The sequence below is a fragment of the Urocampus carinirostris genome, chromosome 5, assembly GCF_059441175.1.
Source record: "Urocampus carinirostris isolate Australia breed hairy pipefish chromosome 5, RoL_Ucar_1.0, whole genome shotgun sequence".
Lineage (NCBI taxonomy): Eukaryota > Metazoa > Chordata > Actinopteri > Syngnathiformes > Syngnathidae > Urocampus > Urocampus carinirostris.
This window is the reverse complement of record NC_142353.1, coordinates 17,534,444-17,548,142: the sequence shown is the minus strand read 5'-3', so window position 1 is coordinate 17,548,142 and position 13,699 is coordinate 17,534,444. Positions and strand designations below refer to the sequence as shown.

At 38.5% G+C, this 13,699-nt stretch overlaps 1 protein-coding gene across 1 annotated transcript in view; it reads left to right on the top strand.

Annotated features, from left to right (window-relative positions):
* The window catches only part of LOC148365642 (ubiquitin-associated protein 2-like), a 33,668-nt gene that overhangs the window by 18,755 nt on the left and 1,214 nt on the right, over positions 1-13,699 (top strand). Inside the window, exons 17-28 of the mRNA XM_088336026.1 lie at positions 616-655; positions 719-842; positions 1,216-1,273; positions 1,344-1,557; positions 3,307-3,398; positions 3,472-3,522; positions 3,607-3,685; positions 4,263-4,457; positions 4,531-4,701; positions 6,160-6,267; positions 10,554-10,627; positions 11,584-11,775. Coding sequence (XP_088192152.1) covers positions 616-655; positions 719-842; positions 1,216-1,273; positions 1,344-1,557; positions 3,307-3,398; positions 3,472-3,522; positions 3,607-3,685; positions 4,263-4,457; positions 4,531-4,701; positions 6,160-6,267; positions 10,554-10,627; positions 11,584-11,775 — 1,398 coding nt within the window. The remainder of the gene's footprint in view (positions 1-615; positions 656-718; positions 843-1,215; positions 1,274-1,343; positions 1,558-3,306; positions 3,399-3,471; positions 3,523-3,606; positions 3,686-4,262; positions 4,458-4,530; positions 4,702-6,159; positions 6,268-10,553; positions 10,628-11,583; positions 11,776-13,699) is intronic.

Genomic DNA, 13,699 nt, shown 5'->3' with positions numbered 1-13,699 from the left:
GGCAAGTACAGCCTAGTGACGCCCATCCCGCGCGCGTGCGATCCCCAGATTCGTTTATTTTTTATGCACTTGGTGTGCGTGCTTCATTTAGCCTGTGTATTCATTATTTTCTTTCAAGATCTTATAGCAATTATTTTGCCCTTCCCCTAGTACAATTACAATAAAATTTAAACTTGTTAAATGTGTGTTCCCCATCATTATCAGCCAACAATGATCAGTTGAAAGTCACATTATTGGGGTTGATTTACCATTTATACATCATTTTTAAACCCGAAACATTAAAGGTGTTATGTACTTCACATGCAGCAATAGTTGTTATATGGTCTGCCTGCTCAACAAGGAGCATTGTTGCCTTCTCTATGCTACTTGAGCAATATGAATGAAGAAAATTAGATGAGGGTGGGTTTGTTAGCATGAACATGTTTATCTGAATCAGTGCCATCTTTCGAATTTGTTAACCTAATTTACATGTTCTTTCCATGTTTGTTTCACATCAAGGATACATTCACGTCAGCCTTTTTTTTAATTTGCACGTAGCTTTTTAATAGGCTAATTGTTGTAAAAATGCTTAAGTGAATGCCTGTAAGACTAATTTTTCCCTTTTTTATAATCTAGAATGGTTACGGGAGTGTCAAGTCACAAGGCACACAGGATGGTAAGTTAGTGACTCAAAAATTTAGTCAGATTTATGATGATAATGTTCCTTTTCACCTTTCAGCAACACAGTCATCGAGAACTGTAAAAACTGAGTCTCCGATTATGAGTGAAGGTGCCTTGACCCACCACACACCTTCCGCCACAGCCAGCACTCCCCGATCAACACAAATTCCCTCACTGAACAGGTAGACTGTTTTACTTGCGAACTTTTTTTCAAGTTGGTGTCAGAGGATCTGTTTACTATTAACAGATATATGAAAAGGATCAAATGAAACCAAACATAAATTTTTAACCTTTGTTAATGAAGAAAGCAATGTCAAGATATTTGTATCCATCCTACTCTCTGGTCATTCGACTAAATGCATTTTTACTGAAAATTCACGCAACCCCACTTGTTGAAATGGAAATGGCTACCCCTAAAATGGTTTTACTTGTTGGGCAGGAACAGAGTATTATCATAATGATTTTTCAAAATTGGTATAGTTTAGGACATTTTGATTGCACCATATAGAGACAAAGTGCAAACATAAATGTGAGTAATTTTTATTTTTTTCCCAGCATTGTGAGCAGTTCTCATTCATCTGGACTGACCCCAACCGCCACCTCGTCGCTGCCAGTAAATGAACATTCTTCTAATAATTTTAAACGGAAAAAGACGTATAAATATTGGCCCTTTTCCCTGTCAGATGTCTAATGAGGAGAGCATTGGTGGTAATCTCCAGGCCTTCCCTGCACCTTCCAGCCAACCCCTCAATGCCACTTCAGTCCCACCGGCTGCCAGCAGTTCAAGCACCAACAGTGCTTCACACTCGATCGGGCCAACAGGAGTGACACAGAACGGAACACATGTTTCTCTTTCAGCTGCAAACCGCACTGCACCATTTCTTACTACCACGGCAGGTAAGCAGGAAAAAAATTAACCTGTGCTGATAAGAAATCAAAAATGCATACCTGCTAGAATCTTATTGGACTACTCGTCTTTAACAGTACAAGTTGGCTTAAGCCAAATGATTGTGTCTACAAAAATGTATAGATAAAAACATACTGAAAACTAAACCCCCAAAACATTTAATGTCACCTCATTACATTTCGAAAAGAAAAATGATTGGTAAAGGACATTATAAAAGTTATTTTCCTGTCCAGTTATGTAGTGAATATTTTCTGTACATAATATTATGGCTTAAACTTTTTTTCCCCCATCAACTTAAAAACTTGAGCTATTTATGGTATATCCCTTCGGCACATTAAATACTTGCCTTTTTAATTTGGGCTTTGTAATCAATTGTTTTATATTGATATCTTCCTTGGATATGGGAGAGCCTGGTCAACTAATTTTATTTACCATTCCGATATAGAGCCTGTGATTCACTCGTAGGAAGAATTATGCACATTTGTCGATTTATGCTCTTTGACTCAGACATTTGTGCTTACCAAGATAGCATTCATCTTGTAATTTCTGTTAAAAGGTTGTATAAGCTAAATTCAAGCATTTCTTAAGTTAGACCTATGTGGCTTGATTGCATTTTTAAACTGCAACAAAATGAGGGACCATAATAAAAGAAACATAAGAACCTCAGTCTCAATCTGAATAAACATTTTTTAAATGCTCTTTACGGGTTTTTGCCACATGGACCCAAAAGATGGTCAGCAAGTCTATTTAAATGCGCATATCTGTTGTACAGTGGGAAGAGTAAGCCTGGGCGATATGACAACATTTACCACGATAAAAATGTCTTATCTGTTGATAGTGATAATAATCCTCCAAAAATTTCCTTTCACATTTTAAGTACAAAACAAGATGCTGCTATTTTAATTTCAGAACAAAGATTGACTGTGACAAACTATTGCATATCCTTTCACAAATATGAAGAACATAAGTGAATAGCTTCCCAGAGAGGTTGCAGAGATACACAGGAGGCGCCTTTCTAGCTGGCTCACTCGTAAAAGTTTTTTCCATGGGGCCCCGGTGCTTGTTGAACATCTGCTAGCACTCGTTTGGGGCTGATTTTTTTTTCGCCTTCAGCGTATTTCAGCGGGCAATACTGTGTTAAATGGTGGAATAAGTCGGATATATAACATACATTATTTAATGTATATATATCAAGCAAGGCCTGTGGTTCACATCCGGCCCCCGTGATGGTTTTCTTTGGCCCCTAAGCTCTTGATTCATTATTGTATACACCAGGAATCGTTGTGTACTTGTTTTTACTGTACAATACTTATTTTATTGTAGTTTAGTGAATGATGGAGATCTTCTATTTTTCTTGAAGTTGTCCACTTTTGCTAGAATGTAGGCTACTGTTGGTTCTCATAATACCAGCTTCTTTTGATTTTCATGTAATGGAAATATTTATACTAAAGAAATTGGTCCTTTGTCTCAGATGAAAATGAAAGCTTACTGACAAAGCCATAAGAAAATACTGCTTTATTCATCTAAGCATATTGGAATTTACTTGAAAGCTTTTTAGTAGGTTCAGTTAGATTCACTAAACTAAACTTTTCAACATTTGATTATTCTGACCCTCAGTTTGTAGCTTAATTGATTTTTATTCAGTTCTCCCATCCGTTTGACTATTGACACCAATGATTCATTATCATTTTTTTGAATTTGTATCATTTTTTAAATTTGAGTGTTTTATTTACATCCAGGTAAAACGCCCCCCAACTTGGCCCAAGGAGTCCCCCCTCTTCTGGCTAGTCAATACATCATGGGGCCTGGTGGCTTGCTTCCAGCTTACCCGGTAATAATACATTTTCAAGATGTTTGTTTGGTCAGAATAAAAATGTATTTGGTCGACATTTTAATTCCCACAGCATATCTATGGTTATGAGGAACTGCAGATGCTGCAGTCTCGTCTTCCAATGGTAAGGCTCATTTCATATATTTGGGAGAGCATATATTAAAAAAACACTTTGCATATGATTCACATCAATTGTCTATCTTTGCAGGACTATTATGGTGTAGCATTCCCTGGTACTCCAGCCACTATACCTGGAAGGGATAGCCTACCCAGCAATCCTTACTCGGGTGAGTGGCTGTGGGTCTTCTCCGATTCAGTCTAATATTACAAGATTGTGACAAGTGGAAGTAAGATCGAGCCTAAAAATTCCGGCCCGTAGGTATAAAAGCCAGAACCATCCCGAGCCAGACATATTAACTTGAGTTGAGGGGCCGTGCCCTAAGCAAACCCGAATTGTCATGTTTTTCTTTGAGGACTCGGGAGGAGGAATGCAGCAAGAGAGAAGCTTGGCCCGGGCCAAACCTGACTTGATGATCAACATTTCAGGCCAGGCTTGGGCCTTGTCCTAAGATCTTACCTTTGGTGAAAAGTCCTATGTTGAACCATATCAGAAAAATCATATGAATTACTGTTTTTTTTTTTTTTTGATCCTCAGTTATTATTTTTTTTAACTCTGTGGGCCTGACTTCAGTCTTTTCGCCTAAAATGCTGTGCATGGATGCTGAGTTTTTAGAGGCCCCAGTTTTTAAAATGGTCAGGTATTCAATTTAATTCCAGCCCTAAAATCTGCATTCATGTTAACTTTGTAATTGTGTGAGTATTTTTAAACGAGCTACTTTAACCAGGTAAATAAAAATTATCCAGGTGAGGCAACCAAGTTTGGCAGGAATGACTCCTCATCACCGGCACCAGCCAACAGCCTGTCTGCAGGGGGTGTTCAGTCGCAGGCCCAGCAAGCGCCACAGACAAGTTCGCAGGGGCAAGGCCAAAGTCAAGGCCAGCAGAATCAAAATCAGGCCTTTCTCAACCCTCCACTACCGCCTGGCTATGGATACACAGGTATACATGGGGACATGCTTTAGACTTGTCCTTCAATCACTTTTTATTAAAACTCATATTGTTTGCATGTCAGGTTTGCCATATTACGCGGGTATGCCTGGCGTCCCTTCAGCCTTTCAGTATGGCCCCACCGTCTTTGTGCCTCCCACTTCGGCCAAGCAGCCAACCATGGGCCTTGGCAACCCTTCCAATCAGTACCACCAACAGCATCAGCCCACTTATGGACAGCATGCATATGGCACAGGTAAGATGCAATGCAGAACAAATTTGTATTAGGCTTTGCAGTTTTTTATAAAATTCACTAGGAATGACAATCAGGTTTTGACTTGAAATCAAACCATGTGAACATTGATATGGATGGCCGCAGTCACTTTAAGATGTCATGATTATGTGACCATTAACAGATCAGAGATCTATCATCAGCACATTTTCCCAAACTGATATTTAACAGTCGATAACTAAAAGCTGTGTGATTGGTAGAAATGTCCAACAGACCTTTTGAAATAGTTTTTGTTTTTTTTAAACGAGTTGTTCCTGTGCAAGTCTTTGAAAATTTTACCTGGTTGACTACCAAAAGCTCCTGTTTTTATGAAGGGGACAGTTTAACTTGCGACTAATTGAGGTTGTCCGTATACTTTTTAGTGATCATCATTGTTATTTTGTATTTTCTTATATATATATATATATATATATATATATATATATAATTGTTTTGTTTTTGTTTTGCTAGATTTGTTCTGTTTGTGTAGTTAGCTCTTATGTAGCATAATTCAAAGCAATTTTGTAATAGTCTTGATCAATGTTTTTCTTAATTGAGACCTCTATACACCATTCAGACATCTGTTCAATGTGGCCCACGGCCTTTCCCCTATAGTCAGCACGTTTTTTGAAAAGAGGTTTCATACATCATGAACCCAGAGCCAACCTAAGGCACTGACCTGGTCAATTAGTAAGTGAGGAAAAAAGGCCCACTGGAAAGCCCTTCATGGGGGGAAGGGAGCCATGGGTAATCGTGACCTAGAGCTAAAGCATGACATCCAAATTCCTAGCAAAGGGGAAAAAAATTAGTCTTTACAAAGAACGCCATAGCTGTATTCATGTCTAGAAAAATCAACCCCCTTTCATGCTGGTTTTGATTCGACTGCACTTAGTACTTTAATCAGGTGATTTACACAAACACCTTCCAATGTCAGATTGAGGTTTTAAGACCTTTACCCAAAATGTGTGGGCTGTTTGATTATGAGACAGTTTGAACATGAGGCATGTCCCAGGGTGTTGAATAGTTCTTACGTTGCTTTTTTGTTTTAATACGACAATAATGCAACAACCTTGGCAGATTTATAGCCGGTAGGTTCTTCAGTGACAAAGTTGAAAGGAAGGCAATTCAAAAGCTTTTGTCTGGTTATTTTTCCTTTTTGTAGATTTTGCAAGGTTAACTTAGTATACTGCATGCAAGTGTGGGATGTTAGGCTTCAAGTCTCCATGCGTGTGCGTGTACTAAAGCTTGTACTGCATGAATAGCAAAACACCGATCTTTATCATTGTTTTCACTACTGCTACGAACGATTTTCAGAGGCTGTCTCAGTTTAGACACAGCTACCATTGTAGATATTACTGCCTTTTTCCTTTTCCTCCCGTTTACCTCTTAACTTCATCTGTCCTACCTCTACTTCTTCACTCCATCTTGCTGCTACGCCTTCAGCCTTTGAAGACCTGTCTCAAGCCCACGCTGGGGAGTACAATAAGGGAGGGTACGGAGGCTCTGCCCAGTCTCAAGTTGCCAAGGCGGCGGGCAGCGGCCCAGGGAAAGGTACACGCGCCAACTGCTCGTATGTGCACATAGCCTCTAATTTAAAATTACTCGGCAAGTAAGGGTGGACGACATTTTAAAAAGCATCCTGTCACAATATCTTTAATCACATTTCTGCTTTTAAGCTTTTTGTTTTGTTTGCTAATTTCCGATAATTTTGCTGTCATGTTAAAGTAAAAGGGAATAGTATGTTAAGCAGACTTTGACATCTGAACGTGCAAATGGGCAAATTTATATCAAATATGCATGGAGATTAACTATTACCTCCAAGTACAGAGAACAGTTTCTACTAACCACCAAGAGGGCTCCCTATACGTATTAAATGTCATAATTGATCATGTTGATCCTAATAATACAATGTATTTATAGTAAGGATCGTCCTATATGGATTTTACAGGGCCGATACCAATTATTAGTCGTAAAAACTTAAAAATTGGCGCGAGAACATTTTTAAAATGCAAAAAAAGATTAATAGCACACTGAAAACGTTAACAGTAAATTCTAATTTTTAACACAACTAATCTTTCACTTTCACATGACTAATCAGTGTGTTGGTTTGCACGGGAAAATCGGGGGGAAAAAACAGGGTCTCAGTCACAATCTTGCCCCGGTTACAGCAATCAGTAAACAAATATGTACAACAAACATGTATTAAAATAAGGCTATTGTAGCACACTATAAACATGCATTACAATATGGCCGCTATAGTACTTTATTTAAAGCCTACTTATGTACCACAAGTCGTGGTTGTGAACATGGGCGTAACCAGCCCGTTTTTGGGGGGCTCAAGGACCCCCCAATTTCAAGCACCCCCAAAAGTTATCGCATTTTTAAAACTATTTTCCTTAATATACGACAGGAGAAGCTCAAATATGATAAACGCTAAATTTAAAAAAGAAAACAAATGTGAACAGTGCAGCGCCAGAAACACGGCACTGCCTTGAAATGATTCAGTCTTATTGAATCCTAGCATCACGTTAGGATGTATTCTAATATGTATATTCTCCTCATTGGTTGACCACGTTATCACATTTTGATGGATTATCTATAAACCATTCACTATTAAAAAATCATGAACTGATACTGAATGCTTATGGTCTTGTTGATTAAACAGCTCGTCTTTGAGAACACGAAGGTTGTTTGTTATTCAATTATTACATGTTTTTTGCATCAAATATATTTCTTCAGTATATTCGAACTATTTTCAGAGATAATTGATTTTAAAAATGCCTTTGTCATCCTGAGCTGCGACATCTGAATTTAGATTTTACTCCAAAGCCAGACTTGTACTCTTGCCGCAGTGTAGAAAAAAATAAAGTGGGTCAGGCAAGGTAATATTGACTCAGGCGTCCTAGCAAACCTCCTTGTTGCACTTGTCAGTCTTCTCGTCACAGTACGTTCCCCACCTGGCAGCAGGGGCCTCCATATCAATGTTCTGACGTCTCTGTCAAAGAATTCCGGTCCAGAACAGGTGGTAGCAAACGGCCCAAACTGAAGGCGCAGGGTACAGTCAAATGTTGGCGTAGGGTTTAGAGTTTCAGTGTTGTGCAGGACTGCCTCTCCATGGTGACTTCAGCATTACTTCTAATATTTAATAAAGTAGTCTTCAAAGGGAGTGGCCTGTTTAATCATATTTAATAATTTTGATGGGCCGACTTTTTAGGCCTTCTTATGCTGCAGATCTCTCTTGCTCTATCTCTGTCGCTACCTCTCCCGCGCCTTCAGATTGCATAAGCAACCGGTGGCGGAGCCATTGAGGAGAAAGCTTTTCCGACTACACACAGCAAACAACGGCAGGTCTACTAAGTCCCTGACATGTCCGGACATGCCCGAGTGTAAATCAAGCCGCTAAAAATCGAGCCTCTATTTAGGTTTTAAAAAGCCCGGAGTAGAAAAGCGTGCGTGTGATTTAAGAGATAGCGTAAAAAGTGTAGTTAACTTGTTAAATAAAGCACATTCAGGTGGCGACTGATTTATAAACTTTTATCACATAAGTTGGTCAATAAAGCGTGTGTGAATGTGATTAAGAGCATAAAAAGCACACTATAGTGGAAGTGATGAGCTCTTTTGCCATAACAATATTTCATCAATCTGGTTCTAAAACAGGATTGCCCACACTTTAATCTGCCAGCTCATTTAAATTTGATGCACTTTTTGTTTTAAGTGAGTTGAAGTCACGTTGGTTGAAAAGAAAAAAAATCTAGAAGCTGTTATGTATCTTCTAAACTATTTTTTTTTCCCTTCTCGGTTAGTTTTGGGTTTCCGTCAAGTCATGTTTATTTGTCTAGCCCTTAATCACAAAGAGTCTCAACCGGCTGCACAGACCACAGAATCACAGACTATTACTACGACATCCCCTGATCTAAAACCTACATGAGGGCAAATAATACATTACTTGAAAGATAAGTTGTGTTAGTTGTGACGATATTCTAATTGTAGAAGGTCTAAGAGAGCTATACAAGCTTTATTTAGATTTACATTAAATATGACTTGTTTCTTTTTGCGTTATTTAGTATTTCTTGCGCCAATTTTTAAGCTTTTACAGCAAATGAATATCGGCTACAAATATCGGTTATCTAGCTCCTCTTAATACTACAAATCTGTATCGGCCATGAAAAACCCTTATTGTATAACTATAGATCAACAAACAAAAACATAATTGCAGTTCAATAAATGGTCTTAATTATCATTGTACAAAAGTAACAGAATTGGAGGGCTTCTCCTTTCTAAGAATGCCATTTAGAGAGTGGCTAGCTAGCTTCATGCTAGCATTGGGTAACCGCTACTTCAGCAAGGTGCAGCTCCAGCAAGGAGTTGTAGCTCCAGGTCATCCGTTTTATGGGTAATGAATTTGGCGTTGGTAAAATACACCCCCAGCAGTGGTGTCTTAGTCGTTAGCCCAGCGGCCGTGGCACTAGGCTTGATATTTCTCTCCCGACGCCACATCAGTCAATTTCCGGGCCCGATAACAATCCACGGAGTACCTTATTTACCCCAAATTGCTTGCAAACTTTGCCTGCAAACTTTGCCATGCTGATATTGGGTAGTGTCATTATAGCTTGGCTCTTAATTCTGATTGGCAAAATTCTCGGACTTACAAGCATGGAACTTCCTTTTAAAATCCTTTTAAAAAAAATTCAGTGTCGACAGAAGTGGCTCTCCAACTAACGTTTTTCACCATTGCCAAAAGCTGTGCCAGGTAATGGAGTACGAGGCACATTGTAATGTGTGCAGGAAATATTTGTGTGTTTTTAGTTTTGGGCAATCCTGGGCAGCCCCGACACTAATAGGGAGCTAACTGGCTGGACAAGATTATACCAGCAGTGACACACAAAAAAAACGAAAAGCCACAATCACCTACTTCCAAGCAGGAATGATGGGTACGCAGTCACTGTTCACTATGTTCGCTTTGTGTTTCCGAGGTTGCCTCACATGTTCATGTTAATGGGATTCACCATTTTGAAATTTTTGTGTTCCTTCAATGAGGTCACAGCTCTACAGCAAACGAGCCAGATTTGTCCACTTTGCGATGGTTTCTTGAGTTCCCCGGCATGTGGAATATTTTGCAAAATTGCATAACCGTGGGGAGAAACGCTACACGCTCTGTGCCGATTTGGAAAAAAAATCTGTTTAGAAATACCCTTTAGTGAACGAAGTGATGTTGTTAGTTGATGCGTGCCATGCAAGCGCGTTAACGCCGACCAGCAAAACTAATAGGATGTACTCTCAGTCGCTTAACCTAAACCAGAGAGGAGATTTTGGTGCTTCGGTATCTCTCTTCATTCAACTTGTTTAAAAGTAACAGAATGAGAGAGGTGTGTATACACTATGTACGTCTCATATGAATCTGCAGTCACAGCTATATTCAGATCTAAGATAAAATTTAAAGCACAATGGAACCCAAATATTAAAAAAAAAAATGGATCAAGCACAGATGGAAGCTCAATGGTGTAGAACAGTACTCACAAAAATAAAAAGTGGATCTTACCGTCTTGGAGTTAGATCTTGAGCTTGTTGGATTTTAACGATCTAATATTGTCGTATTTCCCACCCAAACGTCAAGTCAATAGGCGTTAACAAAACCCTGAGCGTGCGCCTATATCTAATTGCTCATCATACAATATAGGAATTGTGCTTCCTATAGTGCCTCTACTTCACTATTTTGCTTCTTTCTGTGCAGCTTTTACATGTTACCTGCCCTGTAGAAGTTTTTGTTTTGTGACTAAAGTGTTTATTGAAGTAACCACATTGATAAAACCGTTTTCTTTCTTTTGTCACCCACTTAGCACCTGGAATGTCTGTATCGGGCAGCAGTGGAGGAGTACCTGACATGAGTGCGTCTATTTACAGCAAAACACAGGTGACCTTCCCTTAATGTCTGCTCATTTTCACAAGGATACGTTCACTTATTGTGATGGAACACATTGGCCATGTTTCTGCCACAAGTACTGAAACACATTTCTACCATTATTCAGGGGAAGTTGTCCATGTATTTCTCATAGTCTCTTCATCAATGAAATGCATTAGAATAAACTAATGGTGTCATAGTCCTGGTCCAACTTCGTCCATTTTAGTGGGGGAGATACTTTTGTGGCATGAATTACTACCCGAGTTATGCAGATGAGAACAATGAAGCCTGTGCCAACTTTTAAATAGCGGAACGAGGCAGTGTTTTTTTTTGTTGTCAGGATATGTTGTTAAAAAATATAAGATTGACAGTGTTAGGTTTAATCTTTAGTTTGTCGCCGAAAATAAGGAGAGAGGGAAATCAATGGATTCTGAACTTGCAAGGAGGATCGGGAGAACAATAGTGCAACAGCATTAGCAGCAACCTGGAGAAATTAGACATTTGGCTTTGAAAGTCTTTGAAAGTGCTTGAATTGACCCTGAAAAGGTTGTACAAACCCCATTTAACATTGTTCAGCATTTCCCCCTGAAAAATAAAAAACGTCATTTGAGTTCAACTAAATCGCTCTGTGTGCAAATGCAACTTGCATTTGTTCCACTAACAGCTTAGCCTCTTCTTCATAGAATCTTTGTTGAACAGTCAAGAAATATAGTATTACTTAAACATACTACTTTGACAGTAGTTGCTATTCAGACTGATTTTGGACCTTTTTATAATGGGGGTGAGCATTTAAAAGGTGGGGGGAATTGAGGAGTAGTTAACCTACTTAGCTGTCTAATGAAAATATGAGCTACGACAACTAGGAACATCGGCCTTTATTGATAAACGCTTATTAAACGAGTCAAGGATGTTTCATGGCAAGAGTGCTTTGGTTAAATGCTTTTCTTTTTTATTCTTCCCTTCTTTAGTCTTTTGACAAGCAAGGTTTCCACACGGGGACACCTCCACCCTTCAACCTGCCCTCGGCCCTGGGCGGTGGGGGGCCCTTGAACCCCGGAGGGGCACCAGGCTATGCCCCAGCCCCCTTTTTGCACATTTTGCCCCCGCATCAGCAGCCCCATTCGCAGCTGTTACATCACCACCTCACACAAGACACACAGGTGATTCCACGAATTGGAAATCTTTATTTTTGACACATTGTGCATTGATGAGAGAAAGGGTGGACAGTATTCCCCTGCTGTATCGCGCATTCACTACTTCTCGCAATGTGCGTTCTGTTAATCTACAGTGAACTTTTACTTAATTTGAAGTTTCAAGTTGTTTGTACTAAGTGACAATAATAATTACTTTTCAGTGCAACAACAAATACAAGACCATTAGCTTTTTTCTTTTATTTTTACACATAACTGAACGTGGAATACAGTATTCCTGAAAACGGAAAAATTATACATTAAAATATTTGCAGATCTACAGAAAATAACTTGTAAAATACAAATCAGATATCTTGAAACAATGCAAAATATAACTAAAAATATTAACTCTGTAGAGCCATAAAAAGCTGTAGAATACAAAAGAAAATTCAATTTATTTTAACAAATTTAGACACAGAACCTCTTAAAAACATGCAAAAAATATAACTGTGTTAAACAAAAAAGAAAAGATCAGCAGATTGGCATTTAAAAAGTGCTGGAAGGAACTGATACAGCTGATAGACAATACATTGATAAACAATACTCTGCTTTGGAGCCATCAATATTATTAAATTGAGTCCAAAATTGGCTCAAAAAAATTAATGCAAATTTCTCGCAACTTTTTTTGTATGCATGTTTATATTCTAGGTTGTGTATTATGGATGGTTTTAAAATCAGTATTTTTTTGAGTGCTTTTTCTACCACTAGTTGGCACTAAATAACACAATTGTTCCTTTACAATACATTCCTTTAAACCTTCATTTTACCGTGGGGACAGAACTTGACCTCTTAAATTCCGGACGTTGGTAAACAACACTAAAATAATTCATGCCACATATCACCGGAGATATAAAAATCTTGGGATTCAAGATATGATGACCATTTCAAAATATACTCGATCACAGAAACATCAAATTCAGTCTGAAAAAAGATACCCAAAAACTATACAGCTGGCATAGGTCACCTATAAACATCTCTTGGGAGTCAGATCAATATGATTCCCTGCAAATATGGTGTGGTTAAATTTACAAAAGTCCAGTGAATCCAACAGCGTAAAATATTTACTCTAAAACAGAGGACGATGCTGACAGATTTAAAAAAATTTTTTTTTTTTTTTTAAATCTGCCTAAAAGCATTCAGCGGGTTCTTTCTTCCTGCAGCCGTCAGACTATATAACAAACAGTGCTCTCCATAGACTGCACACCCTCCATGACTTTGCATATTTGCACATTACTGGCCACTTGAACTATTTTACACACCTGCCATTGGAAATATTATGGTTTTTATTTTTTATATTTTAAAACATATGTTTGTACTGTTGATATTCTAAAGCTGTTATTCCTTGTCCTACTGCTGTAAAAGACATTTCCCCATTGTGGGACGAATAAAGGATTATCTTATCTTAATTACTCCTCTTTGAAAACAGACTCATCAGATAATTTTCAATTCTTCCGTTAGCCTCTGACCTTTTCATTGACACCCCTCTTGGCCAATTGCAACCTATTTTATGGTCCATAGCCCGTGACAACCTATAAGGGGCTGTATTTCAAAAAGGTCATGACCAATTTTGCGTAAAAATCTTTAGCCAATAACGATTTAAATGAGTATTGACACATTGGTTAGCCACTTAATTCTCAATGTAAATAGGCACAAATTTAGAGCGCATATTCAAATCAGAGCTGATGGTAAAAGTGCCCAAAGCCAATCGGGATTCATTTTAATGGACTGCTATTACGCACAATCATTAATTCACTCCTGGAAAGAGAAGTCAAACGTTTACAACTCTTCCACAATGTCTAAAAATCGTAAAACACAAATTCAAAGTTTTAAGGGCTGGGAACTGGGGGTCTCCGAAAGGTCCAGGCGTTTTCAGAAGTGCCCAATCAATAGAAAC